We start from the raw sequence: 24,607 nt of genomic DNA, 5'->3' as shown, positions 1-24,607 counted from the left end.
GAAGATGGTAGCTGACATCGCAGCCGTGAATCAAAAAGCAGTCAACACAAAGAGCGCCGAGACCATTCCAGAAGTAGAGAGTACCGTGAACGAAGCCATGACAAAGAATATCGTGACAGGGGTGAACGTGGTGATAGGGACAGGGAGAGAGAACGAGATAGGGATAGAACGGAATACCGGTGGCGCTGATTTTCCCTAGTGCCTTCTGTATGATATTTGGTAAGTACTTATTAGAGTGCTCAAATGTGTTTATATATAGGCCTATATTTGGTAAGTGCTAATATGAGCTTTTATATTTTGATACCTTAAGTGCTAATATGTGATGCGATAAAGCTAAATCAGTCCGAACTTGAAAATACTAAATTTTCAGTTTCTTATAGGATAGTAAAAAGCATTTACAAAGCTGCATTTTGCAGAAAACCCCATTAAAATTGAACAACTAGTTCCAAAGATATAACCAATAACAGAGTTTCCAAAAGAAGAGGAAACAAAAGGAACTATTTCCTTTGTTTGGCTATATCTTAAAATTAATATTCCAGAGTTCCGACTGATTTTGCTTGATCGCATCACATATATGCCTTCAATAAAATGCATGGTACTACACTTAATTTCACCACAAATTGGTAGTGACATTGATGGTTGAGTGGTTGTGCCAAAAATGCAAAAAAAAATGCCTGTGTACCGGGGGGCACTCACATGTTAAGGTGGTACGGGTATGTGCGGCGGTCAAGGGTCCCTTTTTCAGGCTCTCTGTCAGTTCCTTAAGCCCCACATTTTGATCTCCTCCAGTTCTTTGAGCCTCAAATTCAGACAATTGTAGCTCTTTAAGCTCAAATTTGGAAATAATTTAGAAATTTTTAGCTCAACAGCCTATAATTTGGCCCTAATTTCAGTTCTTCAAGCCCCTATTTTGCCCGAAAATCAGTTCTTAGTTCCCAAAGTTTGGCGCTCCGCGCCGCACACCCCCAACAAAATTTAAGTTGAGTGCCCCCCGGGCTGTGTACACATGAAAATTCTCCGTCGGATTAGGTTAGTGGAAATTGAAGGAGTGAAATTACAGATGGAGTTGGACATGCGAGCAGGTCCGTTGATGGTCAAGATCAAGGATTATCAGAAGTATTTCAATAAGATACCAGTGACACCAGTGTCTCGCCCACTTATGCTAATTATGCCGGTACATCTTTGAACAGTACTCCTGTATATCAGACAAACCCTCTCCCAGGGTCTGAGCAGGGTTAATTATTGCACAGTCCCTATAATTGAATAAATGTAGGCCTTCAAGACATCAAAATGCTAAGCCTTATCAGACTTGAACCTGCATTGCTAAAAAGCCACCTAATTTTTCTTTAACCATCTGTTTCAATGGGAGAGGTAATTGTCAAAAGTTGCAGGAAAAATCTTCAAAAGTCACCCATTTGGGCTACCAAATGGCAGTTTGGCAACCCTGATTAATATGGGTGATTTTTGAGACTTCAAAATAGTGAAATTGGATGGTCCTTCAACCCAAAAGCATCAAACACTTAAACTAATTTAATAAACAAACACTCTACTGTTGACAATAGGTTCTCCATAAAAACAGTTATCCTTTGAACACTAAATTTGAACAATTTGTTAACAAATTAGTTGAATAAATAATACATGTTAATTACTCATGTGAGCTTCTCCTGTGTAATGGTATGAGTGACCCAATATCAGACCAGACATAGGATCTGTGGGTGTTGGTGTTAAACAGCAACCCAATAGGTGAATAGTTGGTGGTGAATTAGTCCGAAAGGCCCTTTCAGTGCTTTTGAAACTAATAAACTTAATTTGACACCCTAAACATAAACAAAAACAAAATTTGATGTTTTATTGGGGTGTGGACAACCTTGTACTTTGCCTCGAAAAAGTCTGTTTTCCAAAATAATGTAAATTGTAAAAGTTTTTAGCTTTACCAATTTGCCAAATTCATTAATTTATAATAGATGGTTGGAGAAAAGAGGTTGTACTGAAGGCTTAGATGTTACAGTTATCTGTCACCAAAAGACCACAATTGCTGCACTTTCTTGCTGCAACCCCCAATCCCAAATTCCAATATCTCCAAAAAGCTTAACTAGATCAAAGTACCTTGGGCTACTCACTCAGTGAGCGTGTGCCAGAGCATGTGGCATAGGAACTTCCTTTCACAATAGAGGGGGAAAATCTGTCAGCGGAGGGAGGGGATAAATAGGGGTTCCGTTTATTGAACCTTGCAAATGGTTCACTTATTCGGGGAGGAAAGCATGCTCACTACAGAAAAGTTAAGTAGCAAAAAGCAAAACAGTTAATAAAATGAAATACAGTGGCTTTATGCACTATTTCCAGTCTATGGTTATGGGACAAATTTGGTAATTTGGCCGCTCCTACCCCGGGGGGCTGAAGGAAATTCAATTTTGCCGCCCTTCCTCAAAAGTCCGAAAATGTTGACCCAATTTTTTTTCCGGTCGTTTGAAAAAGAGCATAATAAAAGATTATAAGCGATAGCGCCCTAAAGCAACACATTTTGATGTATAGTACAATTATTTCAAAAAATTTTATACTAATCAAATTTTTCCGCCCTTTTTTTCTTTACTAATTCATTTTGCCGCCCTTCTTCTTCCACTTGCCCTTCGTTTTTGGCCCCCTGCTTTTATTTACTCGGGGCTGGCGCCCCAAACCCCCCAAAATATGCGCATGATGGTAGATTTTAAATACCTGATTCAGTTTTAGTTGGGTCACCCTGTCCTTGACTCAGACTGACTTTGTGACAATAGTCATCTGATCACACTACGCAAGCTGTTGCATGTTGCTGCAGAGCTCTGCAAGTGTGATCAATTGTGCAGTTTTTGTCGTGCTACAATAACTATAGAAATAGATGGGTCAAATTATACGGTGCATGCAGTTTGATTAAGAAGAGATAGGAAGGTAAGATTAAATATAATATTTAGCGATTACGGTCAGAATCTGCTTTGAATCTTGAGGCTGTTTTGAATCAAACATGTTTTTTATAACGAGGTGGAAAAGGCACACTGCTGTTTCTGTTATCTCATATATACAGTATAAGTTAGCCTTGCTCGTGAAGTCTAGCCAAGAATTTGCTACCGATAGCTTCACATTCTAGGCTAGAGACCATTGCATTCAAAATCTAGTCGGATTCGCTGAAGCATGACACTGTGTAAAGCAATGGAAGTTCAGAAGTATACACAGCCGATCACGACAGGCGATCACATCAAAAATGTTGCTAAAGTTACACTTCAGCATAATTTTAGACTGTCGAAAATAGGCAAATCTTTCCTTTCTAGGGTATGTTCAAAACATACAGTTGACTCATTAAAATAACTTTCATCCAAATTTCAATATTAACAGAATGACAGAAAAATAATAGCAACGCACTCTAGCATCGAATGCGTAACTATCGTGTTCAAATTTGACGCTAGAGTTCTAATGCCATGCCTCCAGCCTCCAGATACTGAGTTACGGTTAGCTGGAACTAGGCACACTGTAGTACAAATAGTGGGTGTACATGTGTACAACCTCTGTTATTTTTTACTTTCCTATTCGGCGAGGATGACAAATTTATCATCCTTGTCTGTTTACAAATGCCTGAAACAGAGAGATTAGACAAAAGACCTATCAAAATGGTTGCGGATATCCAAACAGGGCCGTAGCAAGCAGGACGGCCGGGGATGCCATGGCCGCCCCACTTTTTGAGAATTTTTTTCTTTTTTTCTTTATATCTTTATTTCAATTTGGGTGTATATTTGTAATTTGACCTCCCTGCACATTTGTGATGGCCGCCCTGCATTTTTCAACCTTGTTTGGTAAGTCCCATCTAAATACATAATATTAGCGATGGGATTCTTTTTTATGGAACCTGCAGCAAAGTTTCAGGTGACGGAACTGTTATAGCACCTACGGATAACTTAGCTAATGTACAACGGACATTTTGGGACTTTAAGGTTGATCTGAACCCTGGAATTATGGAAACTTTCAGGCCTCATAACTGCTAAATTGTTGGTCTAAAGTATATAAAAGTATACATATTTAGAATGGCAAAGACTTGATAAGTTCATCTGTGAGGTCAAATTTGGGGCAAAATAAAGTTTATTGTATCTATACAATAAACAAATTTACCTCCTGTGAAAGAGACTAACCCTGGTCCAAAGCTTGTGCTTGGACAAATCAATATGATTGATTTATTGATTGGTTGCCTAGTAATGGCTTTATGTAAGGGCCAATGAGGTTTAAGGTCTATTGTTTGAAGTAGCCAATGGGAAGTGGTTAATAACCTTCTGACACTCCCAGTTGGTCAGGGGATAGGCACAATTTTATCTGTCAAGGAAGGAGAAGGTTGGATCTCCAATGTGAAGAAAATTTTCCCACCCACCACACCCAAAAATTTAGGTCATATCGCAGTATTCAATACCTTTGTAGACAGTCACTTGAGAGCAGTAGTTGGCTGGGAAGGCTTCCATATCGTACAGGGTATAGAGGTACATAGACCTAAAGGGTATGCAGTCTGCGTTTTAATGGTAGCTTCTGGGCATGGGCAAATTACCAGGAAGAGGGCGGTTAAGCTGACCAAGGGAGAGGATTCAATAAGTTCACATTTAACTTCTCTTGGAGAGGTTAGGCCACATTTGGGAAACAGATCTAGGTGTTCAGGACATCCCTTTAAAAAGGTTTCTGTAGCTTGCCTGTTAATAATAATACATTGCTGTTAACTTCTTTAAGAAGTTGGGCCACACTTGGCGAGTGTGGAAAGGGCTTGAGAATACCCTGGAGGGCCCCGTATCCTACAAGAAATTAATTTGGGTTAACTTCTCTGCAAGAAGAGGTCGGAGTTGGACCACACTTGTGTGTGGGCCAGGGAAATTCCCCGGAGGGCCCCGTATCTTATGAGGAATTAATTTGGGTTAAGGGATCTAGAATGAGCGTTTATTGCGTTTCGACAGTATTTTTTGAGGGACATGAGAGCACCTCAGACCTATCGAATTGCATTCTGAATACGAAGCATGTCTTTCTGATATCAAATAATTTTCCTTTTTTGAAAATCACAATATAATACAAATTTTATGACAAATTATAAAAATTTAATATTTTTCAAATTTTTGATATATAACAGTCCTCGAAGTAAATTATATAAATCTAATGATATATTCTTAAAGTGTATGTAGCTGGGAGGAAAAGCCGACGGTCAATTGAAAATTTTGACCTTTCATATTGAAGATATGGCTTTTTTCCTAAAAAGACCTATTTTTTTTGGTGTTTTGGGAAAAAAAAAATCCATATCTCCAATACGAAAGGTCAAAATTTTCAATTGATCGTCGGCTTTTCATCCCACCTACATAACCATCAGATTTGTCAAGTTTACTTCGAGTACTGTTAAATATCAAAAATCTCAATTTTTAATGATTTGCCATAAAATGTGTATTAAATTGCGAATTTCAAAAAATCAAAATTATTTCATATCAGAAGGACATTCTTCGTATTCAGAATGCAATTCGATATGTCTGATGTGCTCTAATGTCCCAAAATAAATACTTTCCAAACGTTCATACCCCAGCCCTTAACTTATGCGAAAAGAGAAGTTGGGCCACACTTACATGTGTGAAAAAGGGCCGAGGAAATTCCCTGGGGGCCCCGTATCTTACGAGGAATTAATTTGGTTTAACTTATGCGAAAAGAGAAGTTGGGCCACACTTACATGTGTGAAAAAGGGCCGAGGAAATTCCCTGGGGGCCCCGTATCTTACGAGGAATTTGGGTTAACTTCTTTGCGAGACAAGAAGTGGGGCCACACTTGCGTGTGTGCAAAAGGGCTTGGGGTAATACCCTGGAGGGCCCCATATTCATTAATTCATTTTCATTCATTCATTTCTTTCATGCATTTAAAATGTATTGTACAAGGAATTAACTTGGGTTAACTTCTCTCTGAGAAGTTGGCCCCTTATTCAATTCATTCATTTTCATTCAATCATTCATTCTTCATTGCATTTCATTTATGTATCTTACAAGGAATTAATTTTGGTTAACTTTTTTTGGTTAAATTCCCTGGAGGGTCCGTATCTTATACAAGGAATTAAGTTGGGTTAACTTCTCTGTGAGAAGTTGGGCCACACTTTGTTCCGGAGAGGCTCCGTACCTTACGGGTAAGTAGTGTAGGCATGGGTTCGGGGAATTACCGGGAGGGCCCCGTATCTTACGGGTGAGTAATTTAGGAATTGGCTCGGGAAATTCCCGGGAGGGCTCCGTATCTTCCGGGTGAGTAATTTAGGAATTGGCTCGGGAAATTCCCGGGAGGGCCCCGTATCTTACGGGTGAGCCAACACTGTGTGTAGATGGGAACAGACTCTGTATTTACGGGGAAAATAAAGACTATCCAAGTCAAAAATTGAAGAGATAAAAAAAGGGACAGGGCCACAAATTTAATCTTGAATCCAATTATATGAAAATAATTGGATCACCATAGATAATTGCATAAGTGTTTACAAATAGTAATAATTTGTAACTAATAAATTTGAGAAATAGTGCATGAGAAGTTGAACGAAATAGGTCAAATATCCAGATTACTTTCCTGAATGTTTCCGGCTTCAGGAAAGTAGGATTAATGTATATGCACTTTTCTAAGGAATTTATATTAAAGGATTGACTCAATAAATGTATGTAAACTTCTCTTGAGAAGTTTTCTCTTGAAAAGTTAAACCAAGTTTGATGTATTATAACGGTACCCTCTGGGTCCGTATTTTATTGGATAAGCTGAAGTTAAATCCAATTCTGGTTTAAAAATAAATGGAGATACTCTGACAGATATGCCAGCAAAACTTTTTGAGTAAAATGTGTCTCATTTCATCTGGGGGTAATGCTCATTTGGTCAAAAATGGTCAAAAAATGCTGAATTAAAAAAAAAAATCATAAAAAGCCTGATTTTTGCACACATTTCAAATATTTTTGGTGAAGTTGGTCAAAATTCAAAAAAATAAAAAAACGGCTCCTGGATTTTGGGCCAAAAATGAGCATTTTGGCCCAAATTTGATCTCACAGATGAACTAATCAAGTCTGCCATTCTAAATATGTATACTTTTATATACATTACACCAACAATTTAGCAGTTATGAGGCCCGAAAGTTTCCATAATTCCAGGGTTCAGACCAACCTTAAAACAGTGATTTAGGATCGCAAATTTTTTACCCACAAGCAGACGACACATGGATTACTCAAGGACTCTAGCTTTGAATTTGCACACAATAGCCACTCAGTGAGCATGTGCCCGAGCATGTGGCGTTGGAACTTCCGATACATCTACTGTTATTACAATAGTAATAACAATACTATTCGTGAATTAATGCCACACTCTCTGTTACTGTTAGCAATGAATGTTTTCTGCATGTCAATGACTGTATGACGTATGGGCAGCATGCTCACGCCCACGGCATACATTACAAATAACTAACTGCAATTATTTATTTAGAAGATACAGTTGACTCATCAAAATAACTTTCATCTCAATTTTAACATTAAATGAATAAATAACATCCGGGGCAAAAAATTGCAATGCCGACCGACCGAGAAACGATAGCAACATACTCTAGCATCGAATGCGTATAAACTATCATGTGCAGATCTTGAGGCTAGAGTTAGAGTAAAGCATAGCATGCCTCCTATCTTCATGACATAAATGCATGAATGATAAATGAAGATAATGTTACAGTTACTGGAGCTAGACACACTCGTACAACCCCTGTTACTTTCCTATTCATTCATTCATTCATTCATTTTTTTCACTCATCATATAACAATAATAGAATACATAATATAAATGTACAAAATACAATATGTGAGAGTGAAGGAATCACAGGAAAAGCCAAAAGAGGCCTGAAAGTATGTGATCCCTTGTTTGGTTTTCATCATCGGACATGGCAGCAGATTGTCAGATCAATGAATAACTAGCAACAAGCTGTCATATAAAAAATAACAATAAACAATAGTAACTTATGAAGTACACAACACAAATAAATAATATAAAAATAAATATCCAATGTGGTCGTATAAACCGGAAACAATAAGAATTAACAGTAACTTTGCATAAGATTTTTTTTAAACACATGGCGGAATTGATTGATAGATGATGAACTTTTGATGCTGTTATCAACATTATTCTGGTATCTCCTATATTTAGCAGATAGGCGAGGTCTGCTTGTTCTCTGTTGACAAGGGGCAGTCTTCAGTGAATGGCTCTTTTCAGAGCCACCAAACCTTTTACATTCGCAGATAGGCATGGTCAGGATGTACATGATGTCCATGTATACCACCAAACTGCCATTTTTTTCATACTGCATATTAAACTGAAACATACTTCAGGCATAAAATCTTAATGGAGTTATGAGAAAATTGATTTGTAAGAGCTTTCACCTGATACCAAAATTTGCATTTTGATGGGGTTAAGTGTCTTAAAAAGTGTGGTATGAGGCAGTCAATCAGATCAACCATCTTTAACACACAATTTCTCTTTTTCAGATCATACATGATGAAGAACTGCATTTCACTGGTATTCATTTTCTTGGTGCTAGGGATAGTGCTTTATATATATAGCCCTATGGTGCTAGTCAAGCAACGAGCAACCAGAGAAGCAGCCAGTTCCAAGCCACATATTATTTTTATTTTAGCTGATGACTTGGTAAGTTTGTCGAATTTTGTTTTCGGAGGTCTGTAAACCCGTCGGAACCGCTGCGGCAGGTGCAGCCATGGCCGCACCACTTTGCCGCACCATTTTGCAGCCTAAAAGATAAAAATAAACAAATTGACACAAACAATCTGATTTTTACTGAGACTAATTGGTTTACTAGTGTCAGGATTTTTAATAGCATATTTTGCAGTTTAATTTACTGTTAAAATTGTATATTCATTTTCAAAAGTTCTGTGGCTTTAAAGGGGCTTTTCCCCCTTACACCCACATGAGGGGCCCTGCCCCTTAAAACTCCGCTAGGTGTCTCACCCCCAGACCCCAAATTTAGGCCACACCACTTCAAAATTCGTTCCGACAGGCCTGCTGTAAACTGTTGTTAAATTAAAAGTTGCTTTTGAACAAATGGGGATCCTATTTTATGCTATAAAAATATCACAGTTTGATTTTGACCTCAAATTCAATTGTGGTAGACTACAGAGGATTAAATTCAAAACAATTGTGATGCATCATCCAACAGAGGAATGACACAAATCCTTTATACCTTTTGTATCATTCCCGCATTAGATATTATGTCACATTTACCTTGTTTTACTTTTATCCTTTGCTGGTATGACACAATTGTGTCACTTGGATCCATCCTTTGGTTGTAAATTATGGCAGGTATTCCCTGTTTTGATATACAGAGTATCATCATTAATTAATATGAATCATTGGGTGTTAACACTGTACGTAAGTAGGGAAAGTGTATAATGACCTCTAATGTGCAATCAGCAGAAAAACGCAATTTGACTGACTGTTTATGCTAACAAAAACTGTTGGATGTATAGTGACAAAGTTGAATTCAGTTCCACTTCCAGTGAATGGGGTCTAAGGACCAATTTTTAATGAACCTTCTAAGTCTGATGTAGGAAGATCTTGAATGATCAGATGGTTTTATGATCTGATCTAATTCGAGGTGAAATTAGCCTGGGAAAATATAATAGGTTCTTGGAGAACTGATTAACTAGCCAGAAAAATTGTTCTAATGAACTAAAGAGCAGGTAGATCAAATCTTATATCAAATTGATTGGTACCCATCAGTATAAAAGCCTGCTTCTTCCAAATGTAACATTAGATCCTGTTGCAAGGATCAGAATTTATAGTTTTATGACCTATATAACATTTCACCATAAACAAGGTGGATCATAATGTTGCATTTTAATGCGGCAGTCTTGTCTGAGATCACTACAAACTGATCATACCAATCATATTTGTGATACAGCCTGTAGCTGTAAACATATAACATTTCAGCACCAACTGAAATAGAATCAGGAGTGTACTTGAACTAGGGTCTTTAAAGAACTGGAACATGGTTCTACCTGGTGTTGGAAAAATAAAAAGACACAAACAGAGTATCAATATTAGTTAGCAACCCCAACCCATTTATCTTTTTTTTCCACGGAGCTATCATATTCGTGGAGGCGCAGTAGATTATGTAACGCATTGTAACTTTGTGCCGATTAGAAGTTCTGCCAAGCTATTCATCGAGAGGTACCTTTTGTTCAAGACAAAGGGCTTCCGCCATTAAATCGGTAACTAACCTGACAGCGTATTAACGCTTTATCAGGCAGGCTACTGTCAATAAGTGATCAAAAGAATGTCATGTGAAAGCGCCCACTTCAGTGAGAGGTACCTATTGTCCTTGTTCAACCCAAGGGTGTGACTGAGTGTTCGCCAGCACACGAAATTACGATTATTTACCACCCAGCTTTATTTAGGCACCTCATTTAAATCAACTCAATAGAGTTGCTAATCGATTACCCATAACAACGTGCCATGGCTGCTATGTATAAGTCTATCTGTGTCACTTTCTATAATTAACTCCTTCGCAGTAGGCCTATATGTTATTATGGTTATAGGCCTGTTCAATAAACTCAAATGGGTTTCTTAATATCACGAATATCCAATTGAGGTAGTGAAGGAGGGGTTGAGGGGTGAAAAGAGGAGAAGCGGATGGGTGATCGAGATTGTAAGGAGGGGAGGGAGACAAAAAGAAAAAGAGGAAGAGGGAGAGAAGGAGAGAGAGAGAGAGGGCGAGAAGGAGAATGATGGAGTGACAGGTCCCTAAAGTGCATAGGCGTATAGATCCGGGGGGATAAATCCCCCAATATTTTGCAAGGGGTGGTCCATACAATCACCCCCCCCCATGTTGACGCCTGTGTATGGGTTTCTGTCGAAATCAACCTCATATTTGACCATGTTAGCTACAAAAATGCCATTTCTTTAGTGCATCGCGCAAATTTATTCCACTTTTGTCCCATATTTCACCAGCTGAGTTTCAATGAGCTTATGGTAAAAATTTTTGCCCGCATTTATAAGGTACAGGTACTGGATTCACTATACCCGGTAGGCCTACAAAAAATATCCCACCCCCATGTCAAAAAGAATTCTACACCACTGCTAAAGTGTAGGCATAAGAAAGAATAAGTGCAGAGAAAGGAAAAAATAAAGAAAATAATAATTATTATTATAGAAACTAAGCATATAACAGCACTAGGCAGCCATTCAATGATGCCAAAACCTTTATGCGTTACGTAATTAAAACACCCAGTCAGATGGATTTCACACCTGCCCAACACAAGTCACCCAATTTCGATAACTGGACGTTGAATGTACGCTCTCATGAATATTAATTGGCAACATTTTCCAATATGTCAGTGCTCAAATCGGACACAATAGAACAATAGACCCTTCAGTGCGTTGTTTTTTTCTGATATGGGGGTTTTGGCACAGAACCTGCAAGCAGGGCTGGATTTACCATTGGGCCAGATGGGCCCGGGCCCATGGCGCCCAAATTTTGGGGCCCCAAAATTGCCCTTGTATCTTCCTTTTTAGCCCATGTTTTGGGCCAAAATCTGGTCAAAATAGGGTAAAATTGCACAATTTTGCGCACTTATATAGCAAAATTCACCTTCATTTTGGGCTAAATTAAAAATTTTTGCATGCACAATATCCTACTAAAATCTATGCTCATCTCCCCCTAAATTGTAATGCTCCTGCCGCCACTGTCGATACCTAAACTAAGCATTGGCCACTTGGGTGCACATGTCTTCCTCATGGTGAGTTTGGGGCCTTCAAAATTTTGGCCTGGCCCAGGGCCCTAAAAAGGTAAATCCGGCCCAGCCTACAAAAATATCTTTGACAACATTTGACAGTAATGGATATGGGCAGTTTATATTATGAAGTACTGTTGTATCAATATCTTACACCTTTTTTGTGCTTAAATCCAGGGTTGGAACGATGTCAGCTTTCATGGCTCAGACCAGATCCCAACACCAAATATTGATAAGCTAGCTCAAGAGGGTATAATTCTTATGAATTATTATGTGTCACCAATATGTACACCAACACGTAGTGCCATCATGACAGGGAGGCATCCAATACACACAGGCAAGTATCTTACAAGCTAGCCTATGAGGGCATCATTCTTATGAATTATTATGTGTCACCAATATGTACACCAACACGTAGTGCCATCATGACAGGGAGACATCCAATACACACAGGCAAGTATCTTAAAAGCTAGCCTATGAGGGCATCATTCTTATGAATTATTATGTGTCACCAATATGTACACCAACACGTAGTGCCATCATGACAGGGAGACATCCAATACACACAGGCAAGTATCTTACAAGCTAGCCTATGAAGGCATCATTCTTATGAATTATTATGCATCACCGATATGTACACCAACACGTAGTGCCATCATGACAGGGAAACATCCAATACACACAGGCAAGTATCTTAAAAGCTAGCCTATGAAGGCATCATTCTTATGAATTATTATGCATCACCGATATGTACACCAACACGTAGTGCCATCATGATAGGGATACATCCAATACACACAGGCAAGTATCTTAAAAGCTAGCCTATGAAGGCATCATTCTTATGAATTATTATGCATCACCGATATGTACACCAACACGTAGTGCCATCATGACAGGGAAACATCCAATACACACAGGCAAGTATCTTAAAAGCTAGCCTATGAAGGCATCATTCTTATGAATTATTATGCATCACCGATATGTACACCAACACGTAGTGCCATCATGACAGGGAGACATCCAATACACACAGGTAAGTATCTTACAAGCTAGCATATGAGGGCATCATTCTTATGAATTATTATGCATCACCGATATGTACACCAACACGTAGTGCCATCATGATGACAGGGAGACATCCAATACACACAGGCAAGTATCTTACAAGCTAGCCTATGAGGGCATCATTCTTATGAATTATTATGTGTCAGCAATATGTACACCAACACGTAGTGCCATCATGACAGGGAGGCATCCAATACACACAGGCAAGTATCTTACAAGCTAGCCTATGAAGGCATCATTCTTATGAATTATTATGCATCACCGATATGTACACCAACACGTAGTGCCATCATGACAGGGAAACATCCAATACACACAGGCAAGTATCTTAAAAGCTAGCCTATGAGGGCATCATTCTTATGAATTATTATGTGTCACCGATATGTACACCAACACGTAGTGCCATCATGACAGGGAGACATCCAATACACACAGGCAAGTATCTTACAAGCTAGCCTATGAGGGCATCATTCTTATGAATTATTATGTGTCAGCAATATGTACACCAACACGTACTGCCATCATGACAGGCAGACATCCAATACACACAGGCAAGTATCTTACAAGCTAGCCTATGAGGGCATCATTCTTATGAATTATTATGTCACTGATATGTACACCAACACATAGTGCCATCATGACAGGGAGTCATCCAATACACACAGGAAAGTATCTTACAAGCTAGCCTATGAAGGCATCATTCTTATGAATTATTATGTCAGCAATATGTACACCAACACATAGTGCCATCATGACAGGCAGACATCCAATACACACAGGCAAGTATCTTACAAGCTAGCCTATGAAGGCATCATTTTTATGAATTATTATGTCACCAATATGTACACCAACACGTAGTGCCATCATGACAGGGAGACATCCAATACACACAGGTAAGTATCTTACAAGCTAGTCTATGAGGGCATCATTCTTATGAATTATTATGTGTCACCAATATGTACACCAACACATAGTGCCATCATGACAGGGAGACATCCAATACACACAGGCAAGTATCTTACAAGCTAGCCTATGAGGGCATCATTCTTATGAATTATTATGTCACCGATATGTACACCAACACGTAGTGCCATCATGACAAGGAGACATCCAATACACACAGGAAAGTATCTTACAAGCTAGCCTATGAAGGCATCATTCTTATGAATTATTATGTCAGCAATATGTACACCAACACATAGTGCCATCATGACAGGCAGACATCCAATACACACAGGCAAGTATCTTACAAGCTAGCCTATGAAGGCATCATTCTTATGAATTATTATGTCACCAATATGTACACCAACACGTAGTGCCATCATGACAGGGAGACATCCAATACACACAGGAAAGTATCTTACAAGCTAGCCTATGAAGGCATCATTCTTATGAATTATTATGTGTCACCGATATGTACACCAACACATAGTGCCATCATGACAGGCAGACATCCAATACACACAGGCAAGTATCTTACAAGCTAGCCTATGAAGGCATCATTCTTATGAATTATTATGTCACCAATATGTACACCAACACGTAGTGCCATCATGACAGGGAGACATCCAATACACACAGGAAAGTATCTTACAAGCTAGCCTATGAGGGCATCATTCTTATGAATTATTATGTGTCACCGATATGTACACCAACACATAGTGCCATCATGACAGGGAGACATCCAATACACACAGGAAAGTATCTTACAAGCTAGCCTATGAGGGCATCATTCTTATGAATTATTATGTCACCAATATGTACACCAACACATAGTGCCATCATGACAGGGAGACATCCAATACACACAGGAAAGTATCTTACAAGCTAGCCTATGAAGGCATCATTCTTATGAATTATTATGTCACCAATATGTACACCAACACGTAGTGCCATCATGACAGGGAGACATCCAATACACACAGGAAAGTATCTTACAAGCTAGCCTATGAGGGCATCATTCTTATGAATTATTATGTGTCACCGATATGTACACCAACACGTAGTGCCATCATGACAGGGAGACATCCAATACACACAGGAAAGTATCTTACAAGCTAGCCTATGAGGGCATCATTCTTATGAATTATTATGTGTCACCAATATGTACACCAACACATAGTGCCATCATGACAGGGAGACATCCAATACACACAGGAAAGTATCTTACAAGCTAGCCTATGAGGGCATCATTCTTATGAATTATTATGTCACCAATATGTACACCAACACATAGTGCCATCATGACAAGGAGACATCCAATACACACAGGAAAGTATCTTACAAGCTAGCCTATGAAGGCATCATTCTTATGAATTATTATGTGTCACCGATATGTACACCAACACGTAGTGCCATCATGACAGGGAGACATCCAATACACACAGGCAAGTAAGTATCTTACAAGCTAGCCTATTAAGGCATCATTCTTATGAATTATTATGTGTCACCAATATGTACACCAACACATATAGTGCCATCATGACAGGGAGACATCCAATACACACAGGCAAGTATCTTACAAGCTAGCCTATGAAGGCATCATTCTTATGAATTATTATGTGTCACCAATATGTACACCAACACATAGTGCCATCATGACAGGGAGACATCCAATACACACAGGCAAGTATCTTACGCTACCCTATGAGGGCATCATTCTTATGAATTATTATGTGTCACCGATATGTACACCAACACATAGTGCCATCATGACAAGGAGACATCCAATACACACAGGCAAGTATCTTACAAGCTAGCCTATGAAGGCATCATTCTTATGAATTATTATGTGTCACCAATATGTACACCAACACATAGTGCCATCATGACAGGGAGACATCCAATACACACAGGCAAGTATCTTAGGCTACCCTATGAGGGCATCATTCTTATGAATTATTATGTGTCACCGATATGTACACCAGTACATAGTGCCATCATGACAAGGAGACATCCAATACACACAGGCAAGTATCTTACGCTACCCTATGAGGGCATCATTCTTATGAATTATTATGTGTCACCGATATGTACACCAACACATAGTGCCATCATGACAAGGAGACATCCAATACACACAGGCAAGTATCTTACGCTACCCTATGAAGGCATCATTCTTATGAATTATTATGTGTCACCGATATGTACACCAACACATAATGCCATCATGACAGGGAGACATCCAATACACACAGGCAAGTATCGTACAAGCTAACCTATGAGGGCATCATTCTTATGAATTATTATGCATCACCGATATGTACACCAACACGTAGTGCCATCATGACAGGGAGACATCCAATACACACAGGCAAGTATCTTACAAGCTAGCCTATGAGGGCATCATTCTTATGAATTATCATGTCACCGATATGTACACCAACACGTAGTGCCATCATGACAGGGAGACATCCAATACACACAGGCAAGTATCTTACAAGCTAGCCTATGAGGGCATCATTCTTATGAATTATAATGTCACCAATATGCACACCAACACGTAGTGCCATCATGACAGGGACACATCCAATGCACACAGGTAAGTATCTTAAAAGCTAGCCTATGAGGGCATCATTCTTATGAATTATTATGTGTCACCGATATGTACACCAACACATAGTGCCATCATGACAGGGAGACATCCAATACACACAGGAAAGTATCTTACAAGCTAGCCTATGAGGGCATCATTCTTATGCATTATTATGTCACCAATATGTACACCAACACATAGTGCCATCATGACAGGGAGACATCCAATACACACAGGAAAGTATCTTACAAGCTAGCCTATGAAGGCATCATTCTTATGAATTATTATGTCACCAATATGTACACCAACACGTAGTGCCATCATGACAGGGAGACATCCAATACACACAGGAAAGTATCTTACAAGCTAGCCTATGAGGGCATCATTCTTATGAATTATTATGTGTCACCGATATGTACACCAACACATAGTGCCATCATGACAAGGAGACATCCAATACACACAGGCAAGTATCTTACGCTACCCTATGAGGGCATCATTCTTATGAATTATTATGTGTCACCGATATGTACACCAACACATAGTGCCATCATGACAGGGAGACATCCAATACACACAGGCAAGTATCTTACGCTACCCTATGAGGGCATCATTCTTATGAATTATTATGTGTCACCGATATGTACACCAACACATAGTGCCATCATGACAAGGAGACATCCAATACACACAGGCAAGTATCTTACGCTACCCTATGAGGGCATCATTCTTATGAATTATTATGTGTCACCGATATGTACACCAACACATAGTGCCATCATGACAGGGAGACATCCAATACACACAGGCAAGTATATTACGCTACCCTATGAAGGCATCATTCTTATGAATTATTATGTGTCACCGATATGTACACCAACACATAATGCCATCATGACAGGGAGACATCCAATACACACAGGCAAGTATCGTACAAGCTAACCTATGAGGGCATCATTCTTATGAATTATTATGCATCACCGATATGTACACCAACACGTGGTGCCATCATGACAGGGAGACATCCAATACACACAGGCAAGTATCTTACAAGCTAGCCTATGAGGGCATCATTCTTATGAATTATCATGTCACCGATATGTACACCAACACGTAGTGCCATCATGACAGGGAGACATCCAATACACACAGGCAAGTATCTTACAAGCTAGCCTATGAGGGCATCATTCTTATGAATTATCATGTCACCGATATGCACACCAACACGTAGTGCCATCATGACAGGGAGACATCCAATGCACACAGGTAAGTATCTTAAAAGTATCTTGAGGGCATCATTCTTGTGAATTATTATGTGTCACCAATTTATACACCAATAACAATCTGCTGTACACACTTTTGACTAAGTTTCATTCTTATATCATATTGCCAGCTTTGATAAGATTCATCTCATCTAGATAGAAAAGGAATTAAAAACCGATTTCATATATCTAGTAGAATCTATTTTCGACATGACTGTAATATATTTGTTTCTCATTATGTGTGACTTTAACAGGCATGCAATTGGGTGTGATTATTGGTGATTCTCCTTTTGGTTTACCATTGAATGAAACGACAATAGCACAAAGACTGAAACCACTTGGTTATCAAACTCACTGTGTAGGGAAGGTAAGGAATGCTTTGTGGAAGCATTGAAAAATACAAAATTATGCATGTTATTTTGTGTGACTTCAACAGGCATGCAAGTTGATGTGATAGTTGGTGATACCCCTTATAGGCTAGTCAAATTAAGGAAAATCATTTCAGAAAAGTATATTAAAGAACATGTCAAAAGTCATCAAAAGTCCAAGTAGTGGAACAGTGCTTAATTTGCATAAATCCAAAATGGCCACGGGGGTGAAATTTTTTAATTTTAAAATCTTGTTTAGAACCATATACCAATGTATTGCTCTCATCATAAGGATTCAGAAAAAGTATAGTTTGACCAGTCTCCGACAAACAGTCTTCTCTTCAACTCAATGATATAACAGAATCTGTTATAATTAAAAGTTGCTGCTGTAGTTGAATTCTGAAGCATTTCCTTAATATCTGGTGAATTTCTGCTTCTTTATTTTTGTAGTTTTTAATATCATCCTGTCTGTCTACCCAAAGTAAGTGTGCATGTAGATTTTGGGAGAAATTTATATTATAAAACATACAAACTTACAAAACCTACTTTTGTATATTGCATTTATTTTCTTGTTATATTTTGTCAGTGGCATTTGGGATTCTTTGCCAAGGAGTATATTCCAACAGAGCGTGGATTTGATACACATTATGGATTTTACATGGGAAAAGAAGACTATTTTAACCACACAACCTTAGAGGTAATTAAAAACTTTAACCAAAAAAAATATATATAAAAAAATAGTAAATTTGGCCAAAACACAAGGCTTTTAATAGTGCAATTATATTGTGCTAAGGTTAGTGTTCATAAATAGTGTATTTGGCCAAAAAAACAAGGCCTATAGTGCAATTATATAATTTTGATGATGATAGTGTTCATGAATAGTGTTTTGGGCCAAAACATGAGACCTTGCTGCAGTTATGCTCATGAGAGTGTAATTTTTATTGTACCCAATAATCAGGTATACAACTCCGGAATGCATTTAACATTATGGCTTGCAATTATGAACCATAGTAAGATAGAGAACAAATCATATTGGTATTTTGGAAAGAATATAGTTTTATTTGGTGTGCAAGCCTTTAAATGAATAAGAAGAATGTGCACTCTGATGTTATAATATAAAATGGGCTATTACAGTAGAAATCATTTAAACACCCCCTATGGAAGGCATGACCTTAATCTCATACACATGGAGTGTGAATTTCAAATTGGACTACCTGAATGGGTGACTCCATTTGAAATCTATGAAATCTACACTCCCTGTGTGGGAGATTAAAGGCCCATTCAGTGATTTGCTCATCCGGACGATCGTAAAATTCATCGAAATTCAGATCTTTGTCATTGTCATAGATGTGATAACGTAGCCTGCTAGTGGTTCAGTCGAAAGCCATGTAGTTAAGACAAAATAAGATATTTTACATGAATCTGTAATTTAGATACTGACAGTATCTAAATTAGCTATGTGTATTTGAATGGGGCTTCAACTTGCTGTTTTCTTCATTTTTTGCCAATTTTTCATTTCAAAAATACCAGATGACAATTTGGATGACTTGTCCTTCACTTTTAAGCAATTTATAAACAATCTTAATTTTTTTACACTTACAATGAAATCACTGAATGGGTCTTTGAGGTCATGTCTTCCATAGGGGGGTGTATTGATGATTTCAACTGGAATAGCACAATTGTTGAAGATTGTCTAGTAAGACCTCATATGCATTGAATTGTTAACAGGACATATACTGGGGATATGACTTCCATAAGAATGGTGAAATTTATAAGCCAGTTTTTGGACAGTACTCAACAGAAATATTCACAAGTGAGGCTCAGAGGATACTACAAAACCATGATTCATCGCAGGTATGTATATTTGTTTGTGTGTTTGCATGCTTATTGATTCCCATAATATTCATATTAACAGGGTCATTACTGGGGATTTGACTTTCAAAAGAATGGTAAAATTAATAAGCCAGGTATTTGACAGTACTCAACAGAAATCTTCACAAGTGAGGCTCAGAGGATATTACAACAACATGATCCATCACAGGTATGCACAGGGTGTATCAAAATAAAGTATACAGTTTGAAAAATGCTACTAGATTAAAAAGTATGAGGTATTTGGTCAAAATGCTATAGTTGATAACTGAATCAACATCTTAGTATCTTCCCACAACTGTAAAATCACTGGCATGTGACCATTAATAAGGACTCAGTGTTTATTTTTGTGAGCCGAGTAAAACTGCCGTTGCGCAAAGTCAATGAAAATTAAAGCAACATGAAAATCACACCAATCCCATGGTAGGATCACTTGTGCCGTAATACTCTAATTTTACAGTCAGTCTATGGTGAATGTTTGAATGTACAGTAGTTTCATCCAATGTACTGGTCTTAAGGTTTTTTGTCATGATTTTGCTGTATGTACACCCAACTTTCATTACTTTTATATTATCAATTTGTATTCATCAAACTTATTCACTCCATTTTTATGTGTTTCCAGCCTCTGTTCATGTACTTTTCACATCAAGCAGTACACAGTGCAGATCCAGACCAACCTCTTCAAGCTCCTGCTAAATATATACAGAGATTTCCTACCATAGAGGATGAAAAGAGACGGGTGTTTGCAGGTATAAGGTCAAACAAGCTTGGTTTCAATTATTCTACATACATTTATTGGCCTCATTTACCTATATGGGTAATGATGTGCATCTGAAATTTTCTCTAATCATACTCCTTTACAATTGTACTCTTTGTATTTGGGTGCATGCAGTTTGTATTGAACGCCTTTTTCTGCTACAACATGGAAAATACTCATCTCTGTAATTGCACTGACCATATACTATTGAGGAGGAATCTTCATTTGTATAAGCAATGCTTGCAGTCACAACCAGAAATGGATGTAGTCTCCCATAGAGGCAATACCGTAAAACCTCGTCTACAAGCATATATAGGGTTTTTGATGAAAGCTTAACTTTAATGAACCAGGCGTATATATACTAATACAATAGATTGGTCTTACAATAATACTTGTTTTTATATGCTTGGATCTGTAATTTATTTGCTCAAACTCCATAATGGCGCCTGGAATAATTTAGCTTTCATCAGAAGCACACTATATGCTTGTAGACGGGGTTTTACGGTATGTCTTTAACTAAAGACTTGTATATTTGGAGGAAAATTTGTATCTTTTACCCTTTGACTGCTGAAGAACCGTGCTAAAAACTATGGTAGCTTCCTACAATTGATTTCAATTTCATCAATTTGTTTCATATTTTGTCCTTTTCTTCATCTAATTTCAGGAATGGTCTCCGCAATGGATGACTCCATAGGAAATCTCACACAGACACTAATAGACACAGGACTCTACGATAACACTGTCATCATCTTTAGCACTGATAACGGTGGCCCACCAGCTTCCTTTGACTACAATTATGCCAATAATTGGCCATTGCGAGGAAGTAAAGATACCATTTGGGAGGGTGGTGTCCGTGGCACAGGTTTTGTACATAGTCCTTTGTTAGAAAAACCTAATAGGATATCAGAGGACATGTTGCATGTGTGTGACTGGTTTCCAACTATGTATAGGCTGGCTGGAGGAAACGTTAGCGAACTAACAAACTTGGATGGATATGACGTGTGGGACACTTTGTCAAAGTAAGTTGATACTAAATAAGCTTAATTAGTCAGACATAAATGTTGAAATATGTTGAAATGACCTTTTTACATTTTCAGTCAATTTACCTTGACTATTTACAACTTTTAGCCTGCTGAGACACACTTTAAATATCAAATATCTGCATGGGGCAAGACTAACAAGTGGTATTAGAAATCTATGATTCTCTGCAAAAGTCATTAAATTGGGCAAAATTTTTCCATTGGCCACTGCAATTGTTGAATGGGTTACATTTTTATGATTAGATTTGCTTTGTGGTCACAATTTGTTGGCAACCAGAGGACTCGCACCAGGCTTCTCATTAGCGTGCATCATTGCATCTTGACTCATTTTCAAAAATTCGGATTCATTATCAATCTCTCTTCACATGTATCACGCATCCACGGTGCTCCACTTGGATAGCTCTTTCTTTCTTATCCAGAACATTTGCATAGAGCTATTGTTTTATTACATCTCCAGGGTATATAGAAAGAGTCATCGGTATCTATCTGGGTATAATAGCACTATAGGACCTAACTAGATATGGTGGGTAAGGAACCCCATATTCCCTGGCTACACAAGTGCATGTGTCTGTGAGTAATACGGGTTAGGATTAAACAATCTAATCTTGAGGGAAATGCCATATAAAAATTCACTATACTGTCATATAATTTGATTACAGAGGAACCACATCACCTAGGAAAGAGATCCTGCATAACATAGATCCAATAAGAAAATTTTCAGCATTACGCAGAGGCGACTACAAGGTAGTGATAGGCAATAGCTATGATGGCAGGTTGGATAGCTGGTACAATGCAACACATGCTGTTGATGGTAGGTTACACTCTGGGTGAAATGGTTAGTTATGGATTAGGCTGATAAGGGTAATGTATTGACCATTATCAATGATAAGACCATGCAGTGACTGGTAGAATGATGGTATAGTACATAGTTGGGCAAGTAGATTAGATTGACAGTGTAAATTATGTATCATTTAGCAACTTATATATTGGTGTGACCAGTTTCCACCAAAAGTAAATGCATCTTGGAGAACCATAAGTGAAGTTAGCAGTGATAAAGGTAGGTCTATTGTAACAGAATTATACGATGTAGTTAATATTGAATAAAATAGTTACTACAACACCAAGTAAACTCTTATTTATGTATAGGCTTTACCTTATATCTTTCCAGATTACAACCCACTACCTTTGAAACCAGGAAGAGTATCTTGTCCTCCTAGACCAGCTAATGCTACCACTAATTGTAATATACTTTATATTTTGCCAGATTACAACCCACTACCTTTGAAACCAGGAAGAGTATCTTGTCCTCCTAGACCAGCTAATGCTACCACTAATTGTAATATACTTTATATTTTGCCAGATTACAACCCACTTCCTTTGAAACCAGGAAGAGTATCTTGTCCTCCAAGACCAGCTAATGCTACCACTAATTGTAAACCAACAGAGAAGCCATGTTTGTATAACATCAGGAATGATCCGTGTGAATTCTATAATATAGCTCCATGGAATCAAGGTAGGCACTCACTGCAACCACAAACTGTTTAGGATGTTTTGCCCATTTTTGTCACCTCAGCCCCGGGCCTCAGCACTACTGAATTTCTTTCACCTCGGTATACGCGGTGCTTATGAAATGTGAGGTACCATTTTATGCAGGAATGCAAGGATCATTCATCAATCAAAACATTCCTTGTCCCCTCCCCTGGCCTCCTCGTTTTCACTCATCAGCAACATCATCATTATTGCCAATGTCATTGGTTGTAGTCATCGTCATCATCATCATCATCATCATTGCATCATCATCATCATCATCATCATCATCAGCATCAGCATCATCATCATCATCATCATCATCATCATCATCATCATCATCATCATCATCATCATCATCATCATCATCATTATCATCATCATCATCATCATCATCATCACTGTTGTCAGACCTCATATATTATAATCAGCATATTCATTATCACAATATCAGTGCAAAATGTATAGGATATTATTATGCAGCACTGTACATACATAGAACTACTGTCAATGTATCTGAATCCATGTTTTAAAGTCACTTCATCATTTTCTTTCTATTTTCAGATATTGTGAAGGAGTTGAAAGCCAGAATAGAAGCATGGAATGCAACAGCAGTTCCTCCAGGCAATGCACCAGTGGATCCAAAATGTGATCCTAAATTACATGGTGGTAATTGGGTTCCATGGGTCAATTTAACAATACCACAATAACTGTAATATAGTATGTTCTTGTAATCAACACGGGCATTTTCTGCAAACAGCGAGTAACATTCATCAGAATTAAATCTGATTTCTTCTTAGTTGTCTAAGCTATAATCTACTCTTGGAAGGGGTCAAATTCTTCCAAAGAAACCCAAATTATATCAGAGGTAGAGGGTTGGGTTGAAAGTATAATGTGGCATACACATGCCTTGCTTATTCTCTGCTCCCAGCCAAAAACTGGCTCAGTTCCTCTGACTGTGCTACCTTGTGTGCAGCCACAGAGTCGGTTATTGGGGTGTAATTGTTATTTGCAGGGATGGTTTGTCGCATCTAGCACTGAACCAGTGTTACTCCCAGCCAAGAACGACAGAGGGAGGAGAAGAAGAGGGAGATCACAATTAGACTTTATAGATCAGGTCTATTCACCCTGTGCACAAATCCAACATGTTGCAACCAAAATGATGTTCTCCCTGCGTACACACCCCTACACACATGATTGACAGGCGTACGTACACACAACTCACACTTTGCAGGGAGAATCTCGTATTTTGAGATGACCATGCAAAGGGTCAATACTTTTTCAAGAAGCCTACAATAAAATTGCAGACTTCTTGAATGCTATATAATGATTTCTTTAATGTGATACAGTTATGTGTGTAAACCATCATATCAAAAAACATGGTAGTCAAAAAACATGGTAGTTATCTCC

At 38.2% G+C, this 24,607-nt stretch overlaps 1 protein-coding gene across 1 annotated transcript; it reads left to right on the top strand.

Moving 5' to 3' along the window:
• Positions 1–24,578, top strand: LOC140162210 (arylsulfatase B-like). Its single transcript, XM_072185471.1, has 11 exons — positions 1–219; positions 8,514–8,673; positions 11,952–12,111; positions 17,891–18,003; positions 18,591–18,701; positions 19,733–19,858; positions 20,496–20,622; positions 21,295–21,649; positions 22,330–22,481; positions 22,839–23,183; positions 23,762–24,578. Exons 2-11 carry the CDS (start codon positions 8,521–8,523, stop codon positions 23,905–23,907), a joined length of 1,788 nt encoding a protein of 595 aa, XP_072041572.1. The 5' UTR covers positions 1–219; positions 8,514–8,520; the 3' UTR covers positions 23,908–24,578.
• The last annotated feature ends 29 nt before the right edge of the window (positions 24,579–24,607 follow it).

This window comes from Amphiura filiformis, chromosome 1 (assembly GCF_039555335.1).
Source record: "Amphiura filiformis chromosome 1, Afil_fr2py, whole genome shotgun sequence".
Classification (NCBI taxonomy): Eukaryota; Metazoa; Echinodermata; class Ophiuroidea; order Amphilepidida; family Amphiuridae; genus Amphiura; species Amphiura filiformis.
The sequence above is the reverse complement of the archived record's forward strand: the minus strand, read 5'-3'. Positions and strand labels throughout refer to the sequence as shown.

What these genes read in the sequence shown, in the direction of transcription:
- LOC140162210 (XM_072185471.1), top strand. Translation starts at nt 8,521, where the DNA reads ATGATGAAGAACTGCATTTCACTGGTATTCATTTTCTTGGTGCTAGGG. An exon ending in TTATTTTAGCTGATGACTTG is followed by an intron (nt 8,674 to 11,951) that starts GTAAGTTTGTCG and finishes GCTTAAATCCAG; the next exon opens with GGTTGGAACGATGTCAGCTT. An exon ending in AAAGAGACGGGTGTTTGCAG is followed by an intron (nt 20,623 to 21,294) that starts GTATAAGGTCAA and finishes ATCTAATTTCAG; the next exon opens with GAATGGTCTCCGCAATGGAT.